This window comes from Protopterus annectens, chromosome 8.part0 (assembly GCF_019279795.1).
Source record: "Protopterus annectens isolate FY-2018-M chromosome 8.part0, PAN1.0, whole genome shotgun sequence".
NCBI lineage: Eukaryota > Metazoa > Chordata > Ceratodontiformes > Protopteridae > Protopterus > Protopterus annectens.
The window spans coordinates 546,697,388-546,713,097 of NC_056741.1; the positions used below are offsets into that span (position 1 = coordinate 546,697,388).

The window sequence follows — 15,710 nt, forward strand, 5'->3', positions numbered from 1 at the left end:
CACAAGTGGTAACTTTTATTCACCTTACCACAAAGATTTCAGCATGACTCAGAGCCTGTCCCCTTTGCCTAGCCCAAATCTAACAACCATGCATAGCTACAGCCATTCAGGTACTCATTTTGGTGATGAGAAGGTGCCATCCCCTAACAGTTTTGATGTCAACTCTTCTATGTTTAGTAGAGTTGACCAACACTTTTCCAGAGGACTGTCACCTCTTCCATGCTCTCCAGTGGGAAATCACAGCAACATGACCCATCATCCCTATGGTCATCTTAAGCTTTCTGAAGGTGGACCACGCCAAGACCAGCCAGGAGCCACTTTGAATAGTGGACAATCAGGACAGGTGGAAGAAATCAACACTAAAGAAGTGGCTCAAAGGATAATTACTGAATTGAAAAGATATAGCATTCCGCAAGCCATATTTGCAGAAAGGGTTCTCTGTCGTTCTCAAGGGACTTTGTCTGATCTCCTGAGGAATCCCAAACCCTGGAGTAAGCTAAAATCTGGGAGAGAGACCTTCAAAAGAATGTGGAGATGGCTTCAAGAACCTGAGTTCCAGAGAATGGCTGCTCTAAGGTTAGAAGGTAAGATATTACCATTCTCAAAAGGGACCACTCTTGGGGGGGGGGGGGGGGGGCAGAATTAGCTAAAGAATCATGCACTATAATTTTGCCAATGACCAAAGAGTAAATCAATAACACTCTCAACCAAAGAGCTTTAATTAGCAGGTATTTTCTGCCATAAAATATGCAAACCCTTGAAGTTGCCACTGACAGTTTACTTTACTGTAGTTTTTCCCCCTATGCATTTTATCTCTGCCATAGAATGATATTTTGCATTTTGTTTCAACACACACATGAAATGTCAAGAGTTGAGCTTAGCCAGAGGTGATCACATAGTTGTATTTTATTCCACACACAAACACAAATTTGAAATATTTAGTTACTGAACATCATTCTGCCATTTGTAAAATAAATTCAAAGAAGTAATTTTAAAACTCTGACATTGTACTCTATAATTTGTCTCTGCATAAAAGACATTTCTTTTTGGAATAGATCACTGAATCTCACATTATGCCTTACTTCTTGAGGCACATGTTTGTTTCACAATTTCATGTGCCCTGTTATGGCTTAGAAGTTAATTAAAATTCAGTCAGTTGCCCTATATTTTAATTTAATGAACATTTTAGATCATATGGCTCACTACTGTTAAATTTCTGATATAATAATTCATGTCTGTTGGTAAACTGTTTGCCTAATGAATGCACTTGGAAAACTGACCTTTTTTGGCCGACACACACACACACACACACACACACACACACACACACACACACACACACACACACACACACAATTTGAATTTACAGTGTAAACGCAGAGAAATGCAGGTCAAATTACACACTGCTGTTTAAAAAAAACATGTCCGTATGCTGTCAATACCTGCTGTTTATGCAAAATGGTATCAACTAGATTTCGGACACCAATTAGTAACCAGGGAATGTGAACAACAGGTGGGTGGGAGGAGTGGTCCCTGCACGCTCAGCTGGAATTGTGCCTTGAACAAAGCAGGTCTACTTGGATCTACCAGCCTTGGATTTCTGAGCAGAGGTCAGAGATCATGCTGATCTATACTACCTTGCTTTGTTCTGTCACAAAGGATCACAATTCTGTACAGAAGCCTGCTTTCTGTTAAGAGATATTTTACCTCAAAAGCACTCTTCTGTCAGCTTTAAATAATCTAATAAATTATTAATGTTTGCTTGCAATAATCTGTGATATTGTGGGATTTTGCAGAGATTACTGACAACTCACAACATCATGATTATTATATATGGGTTGCTATTTTATTACTTGTATTCATGAAACAGAAGAGGACATCATTTTTAATTTCTGGTATTGTCACATCTGTAAAACTGGATCAATATGCCACTAATCATCTATAAAAAGGATTTAATTTCTGCTAAAGCCTCTAAATCAAAGGCCAATATTCATTTTACAAATACAGCAAAATAAAACATTTTCAAGTACCTCATTTTGTTATTTACTTGATTTATGCAGGTAAAAAGAATCATATCTCCTTTCATCTTTTGACAGTGTTATTGTTTGGTTCTTCAACCGCCCTTCTGGAAAATTATATATATCTCAAATTGGATTTTCAGATTGTAAGTGGGAACACTAGTTAGTGTATCTTTAGGATGGGATCAACCTGTTTTGTTTGCAGGCATAGCTACACAGCCTCAACAGGATAAAGTACATACAGTCTTTTATTCCCAGCAGATTAATAAAGAGGTTGTCTTCTGGAAGTTTTTTTTTGTGTGGTTATATGGCATTCATGATAGATAAGCCTCACACAGAGCTGTGTGAAAATGTATTTTGATAGCCGTGCTTTTGTGAACAGCTTTCTGTATCATTCTTCAGACTTACTGGGATTTTTGTAACCTTTATATCTGTTCATCCTTATGTGCTCCTTGCCTTTGAACGTTTACCACTTACCATCCATGGGACTAAAGTACACCCTTTCTGATTCCCCTCTCTCCTGTTGAATGGTGACCAAGTTATATTCTTACATTTCTTGCTCTCTCCATTCAGCCAAGCAGTCAAGGTAATAGGAACTCAAGACTGGTCAGGGATTCGTCTAGGAAACAGAGTCCGTATTTTGCAAAGTTTCCTGTAAAACCCAGGTGTGTTGCATGAATTCCATACCAAGTTCTGTGTAGCTGGCACCTTACTATGGTGAAGTCAAACTACATAACCTCATTTGCAGAACTACAGTTATAGTGATACTTAATGTCAAGCTTACTGATTAGTGAATAGTGCCATCCCTGCTCATTTGTGAAAAAAGCCATGTCATGGTGTTTCTCCACCATTTTATGTTACCAGTACTGCGAGAGATTCCTTACATCACTTCCAAAGCTGGAATGTGAATTCTGAGGTATGTATTGCTACTAGTGAGCTCCTATGAGTTCTGGCGTGCAGGCATACATTTGCATAATCTTACAGCAAGTTAAGCTATTTCTGTAGTTTATGACTTTAGGTGGTTATTCTCTGCATATCAGATTATTAGTTTCACATTACGAAATGTGCAGAGAGCATTGCATAAAATTAATAAAGAACCTTATCATCATATCTTGTATTTAGGCTTAAGTAAATGCATTTAGGTCAAAAATAAAAGTGTCACTCCTGGAAAATGTTCATTACAATTAATTACCAAAGTCATTAATTTCTGTCCTCCAAAGTATCCCAATTATATTCATACAACGTTTACAAATAATCCACTGGATATGAGAAAAATCTAATTTTTTTAAATATTGGTTTTCAAGCTAGTGTTGTCTGGAAAAAAAAAACAGTGTTCTAGATGTTGGTATCCTATAGGCAACATACTGTCCTGGCTTTGCTTGCAGGAATCCAGCATACAGAATATCATTTACACACATACATTAAACGTACTTAGTATATATATATATATATATATATATATATATATATATATATATATACACATATATATATATATATCTAGTGCACATGTTTTATGGATAATACTCTTATGTCTGAATGCCTGATGAGTGCCTGAAGCCACATTTGTAGCAAGCAGAGTCTTTCAGGTCAAAATGTGTTCCATGTCAGAGTGACCTTATTCTTACATTTTAGTCTGCAGTTATATTTAATAATGTAGTTAGAGCTCTACAAACGAACTCCTAAGATGGTGATAATAATAAAATCAACATTATAATGGAATGCCTTCAGAATGATTTCATTGTCTACACGTCCAGCTGAGATTACTGGGATACTTAAAAACTCATTGTACAGCCTTTGGCATGGATTGTAATGAGTTAAGAAAATTCTAAATTACTTTTATTATGTTCATATGACACAAATTCTAATGTTAATGGTAGGCTGACAAGGTGCAGAAATAAAAACAAAGGAAATCACTTTTTATTTTGGATAACAGAACATTTACTTGTTCGGGTACTGCGGTATGTTACTTGTCAGATTTTACTTTTCAAATCATTTGAGTATTACTTTTTAAAATGTAAGAATAATAAAAAAAGTGTGCGTGTATAATCATTAATGTGTTACTACTTTACTCATAAAATATGTGTGAACCTTCTCTTGTATATCAATGACTTTTGAAATGATTTAAAATGTGAGCCTTAGTAATAACTATTAGCAAATATTGTATGAGAAATACTGTTTTATTAGATTATAGTGCCTCCTAACAGAAGTGATGGTGCGTTATGCCCTTATGTGAAGAAGGAGGGGTCTGTAAAGAATTCCCATATGGATTTCATTCCCAACTTCACATTCTTCTCCATGCATTTTATATAACTGCTAGGCAGCCCAATGCCAGTCTGTCAATCACAAAGTTATGGGTATATTGTTGTTACATCTGAGATCCGTGCATGCATGTGAGCATACACTCACATATGCACAACACACTTGCACATACCCACATATGCACACACACTCACACACACACACATGCACACACGCATACATGCACACATACAGTGTGTATTTTACAGTCTTCTGTACTTTTCTGCATGCTTTGCATGGCCACACATGTTACTCATATGGTATTGATGAAAATTTCATGGAAGTTTCTACAGCCACTCTATTGCAAGTCTTACTGCTAAAGATTATTTTTAACAGCGTTACAGAAAAAAACAAATTGCAAAAAAAGAACAATGTCTACATGTGGTAATCCTTCCTTTTTGCTTGTTTTGTTTCTTCCTTTTAGTCTTCTTTTTTAAATAACAGTTTATTAATAATTTGCATCAGTATAATAAAAAAAAAATCAATATGGATTAATGTAAGGAAGGAAAATTAAACATAAAAGAACAGTGCAGTACATGGTCTAAATCAAATAAACACATGGAACACTTTTCTGTATGAGATTCCCAACTGCTAACAACATTTTTTTTAACATTTTGGATATAACTTAGGCCAAATAAATATTTTCATACAACATTTACAAAATTATGTGTGAAATACTTTGAACTGATTGTCAACAAGAAGCAATATATTATTTCAGAATAATTGAACAATCAGACTGAGATTTATGTGCTTGAGTGACACTCTCATCAAATATTCCTAATACTGCACTGTATCATGTAAGTTTTGCAGAAATACAGTTTAGTTTTAATGACTTGTCTAGGATGAAATCACATAAAGAATTTACATACTGCCAGAAGCAGGAAAAAGGGAATAATATCTGGATTGTATTATTTATACACTAATAAACTGCTGTCGCAAAGACGAAAGTATGTAACTAATTTAGTAGAGGATAAATGTACATTGTGATCATTTATTATATTTATTTAGATCGGCTCTGTACAAAGAATGGGACTATATTTCGTTATAGTGAACTGAATGTTTTCCCTAAAACAGAAATCGCCACATAAGTAAGAATAATAAAAATATGAAATCAAATGCTTTTTGTGGAATAAGAGTCATAGCATATTTGTTGCAAAGCCTAGTACAGACATTGAGAAAAGATGTCCAGTAAGATAAGTGGACATTTTGCATCACTTATTTTGTGCCTATTATATAAACTAGAAATTGTCATGATAAATAATCAGCCTATAGAAGAATAATCAACAAAATATTCTCATACATTTTCTGTTATCTTACTACATACTTGAGTGGGTAGTGTATAAAAGCAGCCATTAAAATAAAATCAGGGTGCTTTCAAATTATATTAAACTACTAATGACATTTAAGTCTGTTTTGATATTTTTGAAGGAAACACAAATAGGTGTTATACAGATTGTTATACTTTATATGCCGATTACAAGTGTACTCTTCGGTAACATTATTAGTACTGCTATTTACTCACAGAGCAAGTAGCAGTTATTCTGATAGAAGTTTCATTCTCCTTAGAAAGTATCCTGAAAACATAGTTTATTATCATTTTTTTGTACAGTGAATGATGTCTGTCGTGTCAACAATATAGCATGACCTGCAAATTCAGCAAGCACTCTAATAAAACACATCAACTTCATTACACACACACACATACACACACACACACACACACACACACACACACACACACACACACACACACACACACACACACACACACCCCACACGTGTCTCTTTCAACATATTTGATACTGGCCATGTGTTTATGAGTGTTAATGTATATATGAATGCAGTAGCGGATTACAACTGGGGCAATTTAGTTGGCCACCCAGACCCTACAGCTCCAAGGGGGCCCCATTGCCACCAAAGAAGTAAGGTGCTGCTGCAGCTTTGAACAAGAGCACCACAGGCAGTTTATCCATTTATTTTAAGTAAAGTCCAGCTGTACTGCATTTCTTTACTTAAAAAATAAATAAAATTATGAGCCTTTGGAGCTCTATTCAAAGCAGCCACTACTGAGGTACGGCACTGAGTAATTAAAGATTATTTCACATCAGAGGTAAGACCTTTTGCAGGTCCTCCTGCCTGCCCACTCACTGTTTCACGCAGACACAAACACACACACATACACATATGCATGCTTGTGTGACATATGCGCACACACAAACACCCTCATAAGTGAGGCAAATCCTCATGTGCTATGCCGAGTCATCAAAAAACTGTAAAACTACTACAGGCTGCAGCATAAACATCATTTCTGTGTCTCTTCATTAGTGGTATTTTGCTTGTAGCAGCATTTCTCATCATTAGTGGAAACAAAAACAGTAGCTATATTGTTTGCTTCAACAGTAGTGATTAGTGTTAAAAGCCTAGTACACACTTATGAATTAAACAGGGGCGGCTCATTCTATTGGGCTGCAGGACTGCAGTCCCCCCAGCTGTAAAAGAAAATAAAAAATAAAAACAAAAACACATCACGCATGCACACTCGTGGCATTTCTGATATCCAGACTGCTGGTGAATCAGTCTGGAGCATGCACACAGAATCCAGACTGTCTCACTAACAGTCTGGATTAGGAAGATAAGCATTCAGCAAGGAATATCTTAAGACTGCAACATGTGTGTGTGTGTAAAATGCCCCAGTTGAATCAGGCTTGAACCCTGTACCTTGGGCCCAGGTGGCAAGAGCCTGAATTCCCTACCCACTACCATTTGTAAAAAATTTTTAGATTTTTGCCTCATATTTGTTCTGTTCTGTTCCTCATAAAATCTGTGGTTTCTGATTGTATTTTTGCCTTTACACCATCAGTGGTGTAGTGGTAGCATTGTTGCCTAACAGCTACAGGTTCTCTGGTTTGATTATTGGCTGGGGCGCCTTCTGTGTGGAGTCTGCATGTCTTCCATGTGTTTGTGTGGGTTTGCTCTGGTGTCCTCCCATCTTACATAGACATGTGTCTGGAGTGTTTCTCCCTGGGCCTCTGCTGAAAATTGACTTTTGTTCCAAGTCATACTTTCCTGGTTAACAAATATGAAATAATAAAAATGACAGGCATTTGAATTTCAGATTTCATATTCTTAAGAAAGTACATGGTAACACAAAACCTTTTATTCTAGCAATTTTCTAAGTTTATAAGATGAATATTTGAAATTTGTCCCTATTTTTGGGACTGTATTCCCCTATTATTGGCTTCATCCAGGTGTTTTGTGCTAAGGTTGGGAGCTATGGTAAGAACTTAATTCACTGAATATGTTTGGGGGCTGTATTCCCCCATCATTGGCTTTGTTCAGGTGTTTTGTGCTAAGAGGTTGACAGCTATGGTGAGAACTGAATTCACTAAACGGTAGCCATTTAAGTTTCAGTCTTCCTTTCTTTCACAAAACAGCTGATTTGGCAGAGTGGTATGTTGCTCTAACTGTTTTGCACAGGGGCCTGGGTTCAAGACTTGGCAGTGAAATTTATGGTTGTAACACAGCATTTTATTCTAGCAACTTTCCAGTATTATACAAGCAATGTTTAAAATGTGTCCCTGGTTTTTGGCTTTTGCACCCCCCCCAAACAAAATTTGGCTTTTTCCAGATTTCTTGTGCTGCAAAGTTCAGAGATACAGCTGAGTGTTGAGTAGATTTTACAAGGTGTTGAGAGATGCAGGGGAGCAAAAGTTTAGTGCTGTTTATGCTGAGGCTACTTGCATTGTTAATAGCACAACATGTAGTGTACTTGCATTTGATGTAGAACGCTGTGGGTTCTACTCCCACAGTGGGTAGGTGCATTGCTGATACTGTACTGTGTTGCAAAGGGGTGGATGTTGCAGTCCTTTTTGGCCAAGATACCTAGTAACTATGAACCTGTTATCAATTTGCCATCCATTCCCTATTGCAATATTACTAGCTTATCATTTTTTAGTGTAACATAGGCAATTTATTCCTCAAGGGTAACAGGCACTTTATTTGTAGATGAAACAATGAAATATAAAGTTGTTTGCTAGCAGCAACTTCTCCATTAGTTACAGATCTCTTTAATGTGGAATTATTTAGATGACTTTTACTTTTTCAGAGATTCTGCATATTTACTGATACTGGTGGACTGTAGAAGTTTGAGTAGACTTTTATGATGGAAATGTTCTGAATTGGGCAGTTTTGTCATTATTGGTGTATGCATTTTGTTTCATTGTTTACTGTACAAATGTTCAAAACAATACATTTAAAACGCCCTCTAAAACCGTATGTTCAAAACAATACATTTAAAACGCCCTCTAAAACTGTACTGTATTGTACAAGGAATATAATTTAATGCAATCAGGAAGGTGTATCAAAGAGCATGTGTATGTTTCGTGTGCAAGTGGCCTGTGATTTGAAAACAGCCCAAAGTTAATCTTTATCTGCCACTGGCAAAATGTATTTTCTTTGAATGTGGGTTTCAATGCTGTTTCAATGAATGTGACTTTCAAGGGAAGAGAAGTTTTAATGCTAAGACTGTTTTCATTGTGAGACTGCATTGCTTTGTTTAGCAGATATCTATTAGTGTTTGTGCTGTAAAATGCAAAATAAAACTTTCAAATGAAGCCCAAATCATCACAGAAGTAAAGCAGTATGCACATTAGTGTTTATGGTAAATGCCATGAAATAGCCAAGTAATGGTTCATTGAATGGCTGCAGGGGGGAGGCTCCATTCGACCAGGATTTTGTGAGAGGGGAAGGGTGGCAAACTCAAAGACAGCCCTGGCTGAACTATATCTTTAAACTGTCCAGCTCTTTGCAGAATGAATAGATTTTTGCTTCTTATTTTTGGTTTGTTCCTCATAAAATTTGTGGTTTTCTGGCAAATCATTCAGGAATTAAGTCACTAAATAATGACAGCCACTGAGTTTCAGACTTCATAACCTTCAGAAAAATGCATGCTAAAGCAAGACCTGTTATTCTATCAACTGTCTCAGTTTATACAATAGCAATGTTTAGTACTGTGTATATGTTCCCCATATATATATTTGGCCTTGTCCAGATTTCCTGCATTAACAGGTTGAGAGGTATGTGCAAATAAATTGCTTATATAATTAGGCATATCTAAACCTCTCAACTGTCCCTGATTTTGGCTCAAAATGTTGCTCTTCCCCTAAAAATCCCTCCACAAAATGGCAATTTTGGAAGAAAATATGGAGGGTTTACAATTAATAAATAACTGTAATAATTAGAGTTATAGATTATTTTTATTTCAGAAATGCATGTAGATTCTTTTATTTTGTCAGCTGCTCAAGTTATCAGTAATAATATTAAAAAAGTGTCCCTTCTTTGACAGGTTCCCAGCTGTATTATGCGGCTATTTTATATTTTTGCATCACATTTTTGGCCCGTTTTTCATAAAATTGTGTTTTTTTGGAAAACTAGTGGCAAATCATTAAAGACTGAAGTTAAAAAATAATGACAGACATTTGAGTTTCAGATTTCATACCCTTCAGAAAATTCATACTAATGTAGGACCTACTATTCTATTATCTTTCTAAGTTTATAAGAGCAGTATTTAAAAATTGTCCTTATTTTTGGGCTTTTGTCCCACTTCTGTGTATGGCTTTGTCCAGAATTCTTGCTTTAAGGTTGAGAGGTATAACAAATTTGCCAAGGCCATCACAGTCAGTCAGAGACATTTCAAATTGTGACATACTTGTTGCACCCCACTCCCCCATGTAGTGACTCTGGATGTGTCCAAGCAAGGCAAGGAGCAGTTATGCAGTGTAAATGTGCAAAGTAGCCCCCCATCCAAGGTAGACACAAGTCCTACAGTGGCTTTTCATCTGTCTTTGATTTTGCAGAATGTTCTGTTTTTTTGTCATATTTTTATACTGTTGATTTATGCTTATTATTATTCAGAAAGTGTCTGTTGCTCTGTGTTTAAGTAGCAATGCTTTAATGAGCATCAGGTAAGCTTGTCTGCAATTGTTAAGATGCAAGTAAGCTTTAATAAGCATACTGTTAAATAATTGCCAACACTGAAGGCCTTTCTGTTGTTGCCATGCAGAGAATACGTACAAAACTAGATAACGTATAAGCCTTGGTTATTGAAATGCATATGACAGTATTTGTAATAAAGGGCAGGATTGCATTATTTTAAGAAGCTCATTACATTTGTTGGAGACTTGCAGTCATCTTTGCAGGCTTTACCTCTAAACTAAACAGAATGCCAGTCTATCGTGTGTGGTCCATAACCTGTGCAGTAATCCTTTAAGCAATGTATCTTGAGCTTGTTTCTTGTTTGCTTTTCATTTTTTACTTTGATCATGTTTTCCTGATGAAACAAGTAGATAGTTGTTGTCAGACAGCATGTCTTTTTTGGATAAGAAACATTTTTACAAGTAGGGGTATCACAGAGATTGCTACTTTCAGCATGTTACTTGGTACTTCAATAACGCTGAATATAGATTATAATTAGAACTGCAGTGCAAGGAGAAGTGGTTTGAGTTGAGTGCTGCTTGTTTTTCTTATACTTGATTTTGACTGGCATTTCAGTAATGTATTTAAAAAGTAATTTAATTTTTCATGCCTCACAACCTTTTTGTTTCCATCTAGATATTAAGTAAGCTGTCATGCAGCTAATGCATTGAAATATTTTTTTCTTCTACACTTCATTTTGTCTTGATTGGACTCTCATAATGACGGTTTGTTACCCAGGGCAGCGTATTTAATTAAAGTTACAGTTCTTGTGGTTTTGAGCATAGCTCCTCCCCTTTCTAGTTGGCCACACCCCTTCCATTGACCCCACCCATTCCTGCAGCCCCCCTTTGATATGAAGTCACCAGCTGCCACTGGAATTAAAGCTTCACATTTATATTACTTTTTTTCTGTTGGGGTGCATGTCTGCTTTGTTTCTTATGTCCAGTTCTAATGTGCTGTACAAACTACAGACACATGTCCTCACTCCATGTGCCCCTGAGGTCTTTGTGCCAGTGCTCTGTTTTTCATCCATAACCCACAGACACACCTTAGGTCTGTGTGTGTGTCAGACACCCAGTAGGGGAAGTTAGTACACTTGACTAATCAATTCTTATGCTGTCTTTAAGACAAAGCCTGTGAGTATTAAACAATAATGGACAGTTGTGATGTAGAACAGTGGCAGCAGCAGTAGTAGTTCACTAGTGAAAGGTTTTTTTTATCCTAGAACTGCCAAGCAATCAGAGGAGGGCTGGGAAAAATAATAATCTAATATTGCAAGTATTAGTTGTAAAATCACCATCTTGGCACAGCACATACAATTTTTAAGAGCTAATAAGAATGTTTCACCTTGTAATGTGTAACATTTTGGAGGATAACTCTCAAATGTCCTGAGTTTTATAGAATGTCCAGATTTCTACTTAATGATTTTGGTCTGTTCCTTATAAAATTTGTGGTTTTCTGGCAAAGCATTAAAAATTGGAGTCACTAAATAATGACAGACATTTGAATTTCAGATTTCATGTCTTTCAAAAAATATATGCTAATTCAAAACATAATATTCTAGCAACTTTCTAAATTGGCATGATCAATATTTAAAATCTGTACCTGATTTTGAGCCTTTGTCTCCCATTATTTTTTACTTTGCTCAGAATTCTTATGCTAAAAAGCTGAATGGTATGTTTTGAAGGTATGCTTCATGGAGATTTACCGGTCCTAGCAAGCAGCTATGTGTAATGTTTGCATAAAAAGCACTTGAAATATATTGTGCGGTTATTATTTTATTTTGTTTTATTTTATTTATTTATAATTTTATTACACCTGCTGTTGGACTATCTTCTGTATGTCATTGTCTTATATTACTTCTCTCTCCAGCTAAAAGACCACACCAGCACTATTCAGGGAAACTGATTTAATGGCATGGTTAGTGAGACAGAGATCTCCCCTCAAAAGTCTGTAAGACACCGAATAAAGGGACAGAGCTTCCAGCCGTTCTTGGTAGCTCAGGCACTTTAAGCCTGTGATCAGTTGCTTAGGAACCTTTGGGGTCTTTCTAATTGTTTAATATGTTTAGTGAGATACATTCCAAACAGGGCATTGTACTCTATAATTGCCTTAATTAATACAGAGTATAAGGCCTTGATAATATTTCTTTGGCAATTAGCTGGTCGAAATAAAAGGACTGCTTGACAAGCATTGTTACACGATGGTTAAAAGGAAGAGAACCCTCAACATGAATACCTAGGTCCTCAATACATTTTTGTTTTGTGGTGGCATGTTTGCAATAATAATAAGGAAGGTGGATCCAGAAAAGCATGTTTATTTATGTGTGTGTATGTGTGTGTGTGTGTGTGTGTGTGTGTGTGTGCACCCCAAAAAATAATAAACTGGGGAGGGTGGGGTTGGGGATTGGAGAAAGAAGTGTGAGAGAACTGGGCAGTGTTTGCCAATGTGGGGGATCTGTGGATTGAAAACAGCTTGGGGTCCAGTGTTGACTTGTGTGTGGGTGTGTAAGTGTACATATACATTTCTATGAGAAACACACATAAGTGAGTGTGTGTGTGTGTGTGTGTGTGTGTATGTATATGTATATATATGGTTCCCTATCAGAAGCCTGAAACACTATAAGCCTGAAAATCAAAATCCTGAAACCAAAAGCCTGAAAATTCAAAATCCCGAAAACCCAAAATCCTGAAACCACAAATAATGCTAATATATATATACACACACACATACACACACACACACACACACACACACACACACACACACACACACACACGTATGGGAGCTCTGCTTTTGGTCTAACTGCTTCTTTGCTAACATCTGTTGAATCAACCTCATTTGGGGGATATATGCAGATGGTCAATGGTGTTTGAGATTGACAGTCCCCAGGTAAGGAAATATTCCCATTCTCAGGAGAATGTGCGATCTCAGAGTTAGTGTATATAATTAGCAGAGGATGTGAGGGGTGCAGGGGAATATCGTCTTGCAATAAAAATGTTATTTTTTGCATGCGCTGAGGTTCTTCCTTGTCTCATGCATGTTAATGTGTCATCATTCAGTTTGTTGACCTTTTGTGGTCAATATTATATAGGTCAGCATATAGACTACTTGATCAAAGTGAGTTGATGTGTGTGTGTGTGTGTGTGTGTGTGTGTGTGTGTGTGCGCATGTGTGGGTGTGTTTGTATGTGTGTGTGTGTGTGTGTGTGTGTGTGTGTGTGTGTGTGTGTGTGTGCGCTACACGTATTTGAGTGCATATATATGTATGTGTGTGTGTGTGTGTGTGTGTGTGTGTGTGTGTGTGTGTGTGTGTGTGTGTGCAATCAAGGAGCCTCAATCCTCACCACTAACACCAGTGAGAGGCATCCATATAGGGAAAGGATAATAAATACACACACAGTAAAGCACACTTTCCCTTAAGAGCACACAAGGATCACAGTCAGTCTGGGGGTGGTTTCTCCCTTTCTCTCCAGGTCCCCAAATAAGACTTCCCACTGGCACAGCTATAGGGTCCAGAACTCAGCCTAGTGGGCAAGCTAAAACCTCCAGCTCCCTCTCTGTCCAACCAGTGCTTTGTGCCCCTGCCTAAGTAGCTGACACACACACACTTTGAGATAAGAATTTATACAGCCACACAGACACTCCTGGGGAAGGCTGACACAGGTTCTCTGGCTGTGCCCCTTTTACCCAGACAATCCGGTAGAAATCACTGCCACCACCCACATAATATTTATCAGCTACTCAAAGGCCCTTATGAAAGGGAGTCCAATTATACTGTGCAATATTATTATCCAAATGGTAAGTGCAACCAAACAGTCAAGACTTATTTGGAGTGACTTGTTACAGTATCACAATATACATGCAATGTACTCTTAGAGCTTAAATTATCTCTACACAAAACAGCCACAGTTGAAAGGTTTAAAAATATTAAATAATAAATAAAAAAATACAAGACAGAACTTCTTACTACACAGTGCTAGTCAAGAGTTCAGAGATTACAGAGAAATACTTAAAATAATACAGTAGAAAAGTTCTGACATCAACACATAAAAACACTTATTCTAATCTTCCTAATTCCTAGCTATTTCTAAGAGAAAACACAGTTCTAAAATCCTACTTACATATAGACACAGGCAGAGTGGTGAGCTGAATGTTCTCAAGACAAATGCTCTAATGCTCTCCTTCTTTCTGTCCTTAAATTGATAACACAGTACCACTGATTCATTTTAGATTACATAATTTCTTTCTGGTTCCCAGGCTAACAGACTCTCAGAGGTTAATAGCCCTTGATCTTGCAGCTGGTCAGGAAGCCAGAACAATAAAATAAATTATACATGCAAATTCTAGCCATTAACCCTGGCCTCAAAACAATAGGCAGAATGCCTTTATCTAGACATCTTATCACTTGAAACTCATTTAGTTTATTAATTATGCTATTGCTAACATGATGAATGGTGTCAATGTCTTGGCCAAATCAAAACAGGCTGTGTTTACCGTGTGACTATTGTCAACAACTTATATTTCTTGTTTTAAGAAGTTTATCAGGTTCATTAGGCAGGGACTAGCTTATGCAAAACCAAATTGCTGCAGATATAGCCTACTGAGATTTTTCATGTCTATGTTAATCAAATCCATTATAATATGTTCCATGGCCTTACAAATGAGAGTCATCAGGCTTATGGGACTATAGGTAACAGGGTCAGCAGTAAGGACACCTTTATGGAGTGGCATCACTGGTGCTGTATGCCATACTTCTGTTACTGCATCTGCAGCCAAACTCCGGTTAAATAACTTATGAGTATCTTCTGCCAGGTCAGGTTTTTGTTTAGTACTATTAAAAAAAAAAAAAACAGCCTGATATCATATCTAATCCCATTAAGGAAAAGTTTATAGTCTAGGATAGTACTTTCAGTACATGTTGCTTAGTGATACGGGGGATGTAATGCTTTGGATAGTCATCTCAGGAGTGAATTTTTGCACTAAATGTATTTGCTAGTACATGCACAACTACCATGTTGTAGTTATATTTATCTGATGCAAGGGTCTTAAGGGCCATATGGACATCTGGCACTTAAAAGGCAACTCACTGTCACCTTGTCTTTGTCCAGCTTCTTAATTGGGGAGTCTGTGTGTCTCACTATGGGGTCTCTATCACTCCAAAAAATGTTACTGTGGAGTGGTCTGTTGTACTAGAGGTGAGGCCCTTTGTCTCATGGTGACCTTATGTTAAAGGTGAGGTAGTATGTAATGTGCTGTTTAATTCTGATTTTTGCTGAAGGTTAATCCTTAAGGGTTTAAGAGGCTTGGGCAAGGATTGCATTACAGCATTAGCATTTTATGTCAAAAGATAACTATTTTTCTTAGAAATGCAGCATAGCCTTGAAATCAAACCTATTTTACAGAAAAACACACATAC

General features: G+C 36.9%; 1 protein-coding gene across 1 annotated transcript in view; it reads left to right on the forward strand.

The window, feature by feature from the left end:
• Positions 1-15,710, forward strand: part of LOC122808921 (hepatocyte nuclear factor 6-like) — a 282,286-nt gene that overhangs the window by 1,253 nt on the left and 265,323 nt on the right. The window contains exon 1 of the mRNA XM_044080056.1: positions 1-584. This exon is cut by the window's left edge and continues 1,253 nt beyond it. Coding sequence (XP_043935991.1) covers positions 1-584 — 584 coding nt within the window. The remainder of the gene's footprint in view (positions 585-15,710) is intronic.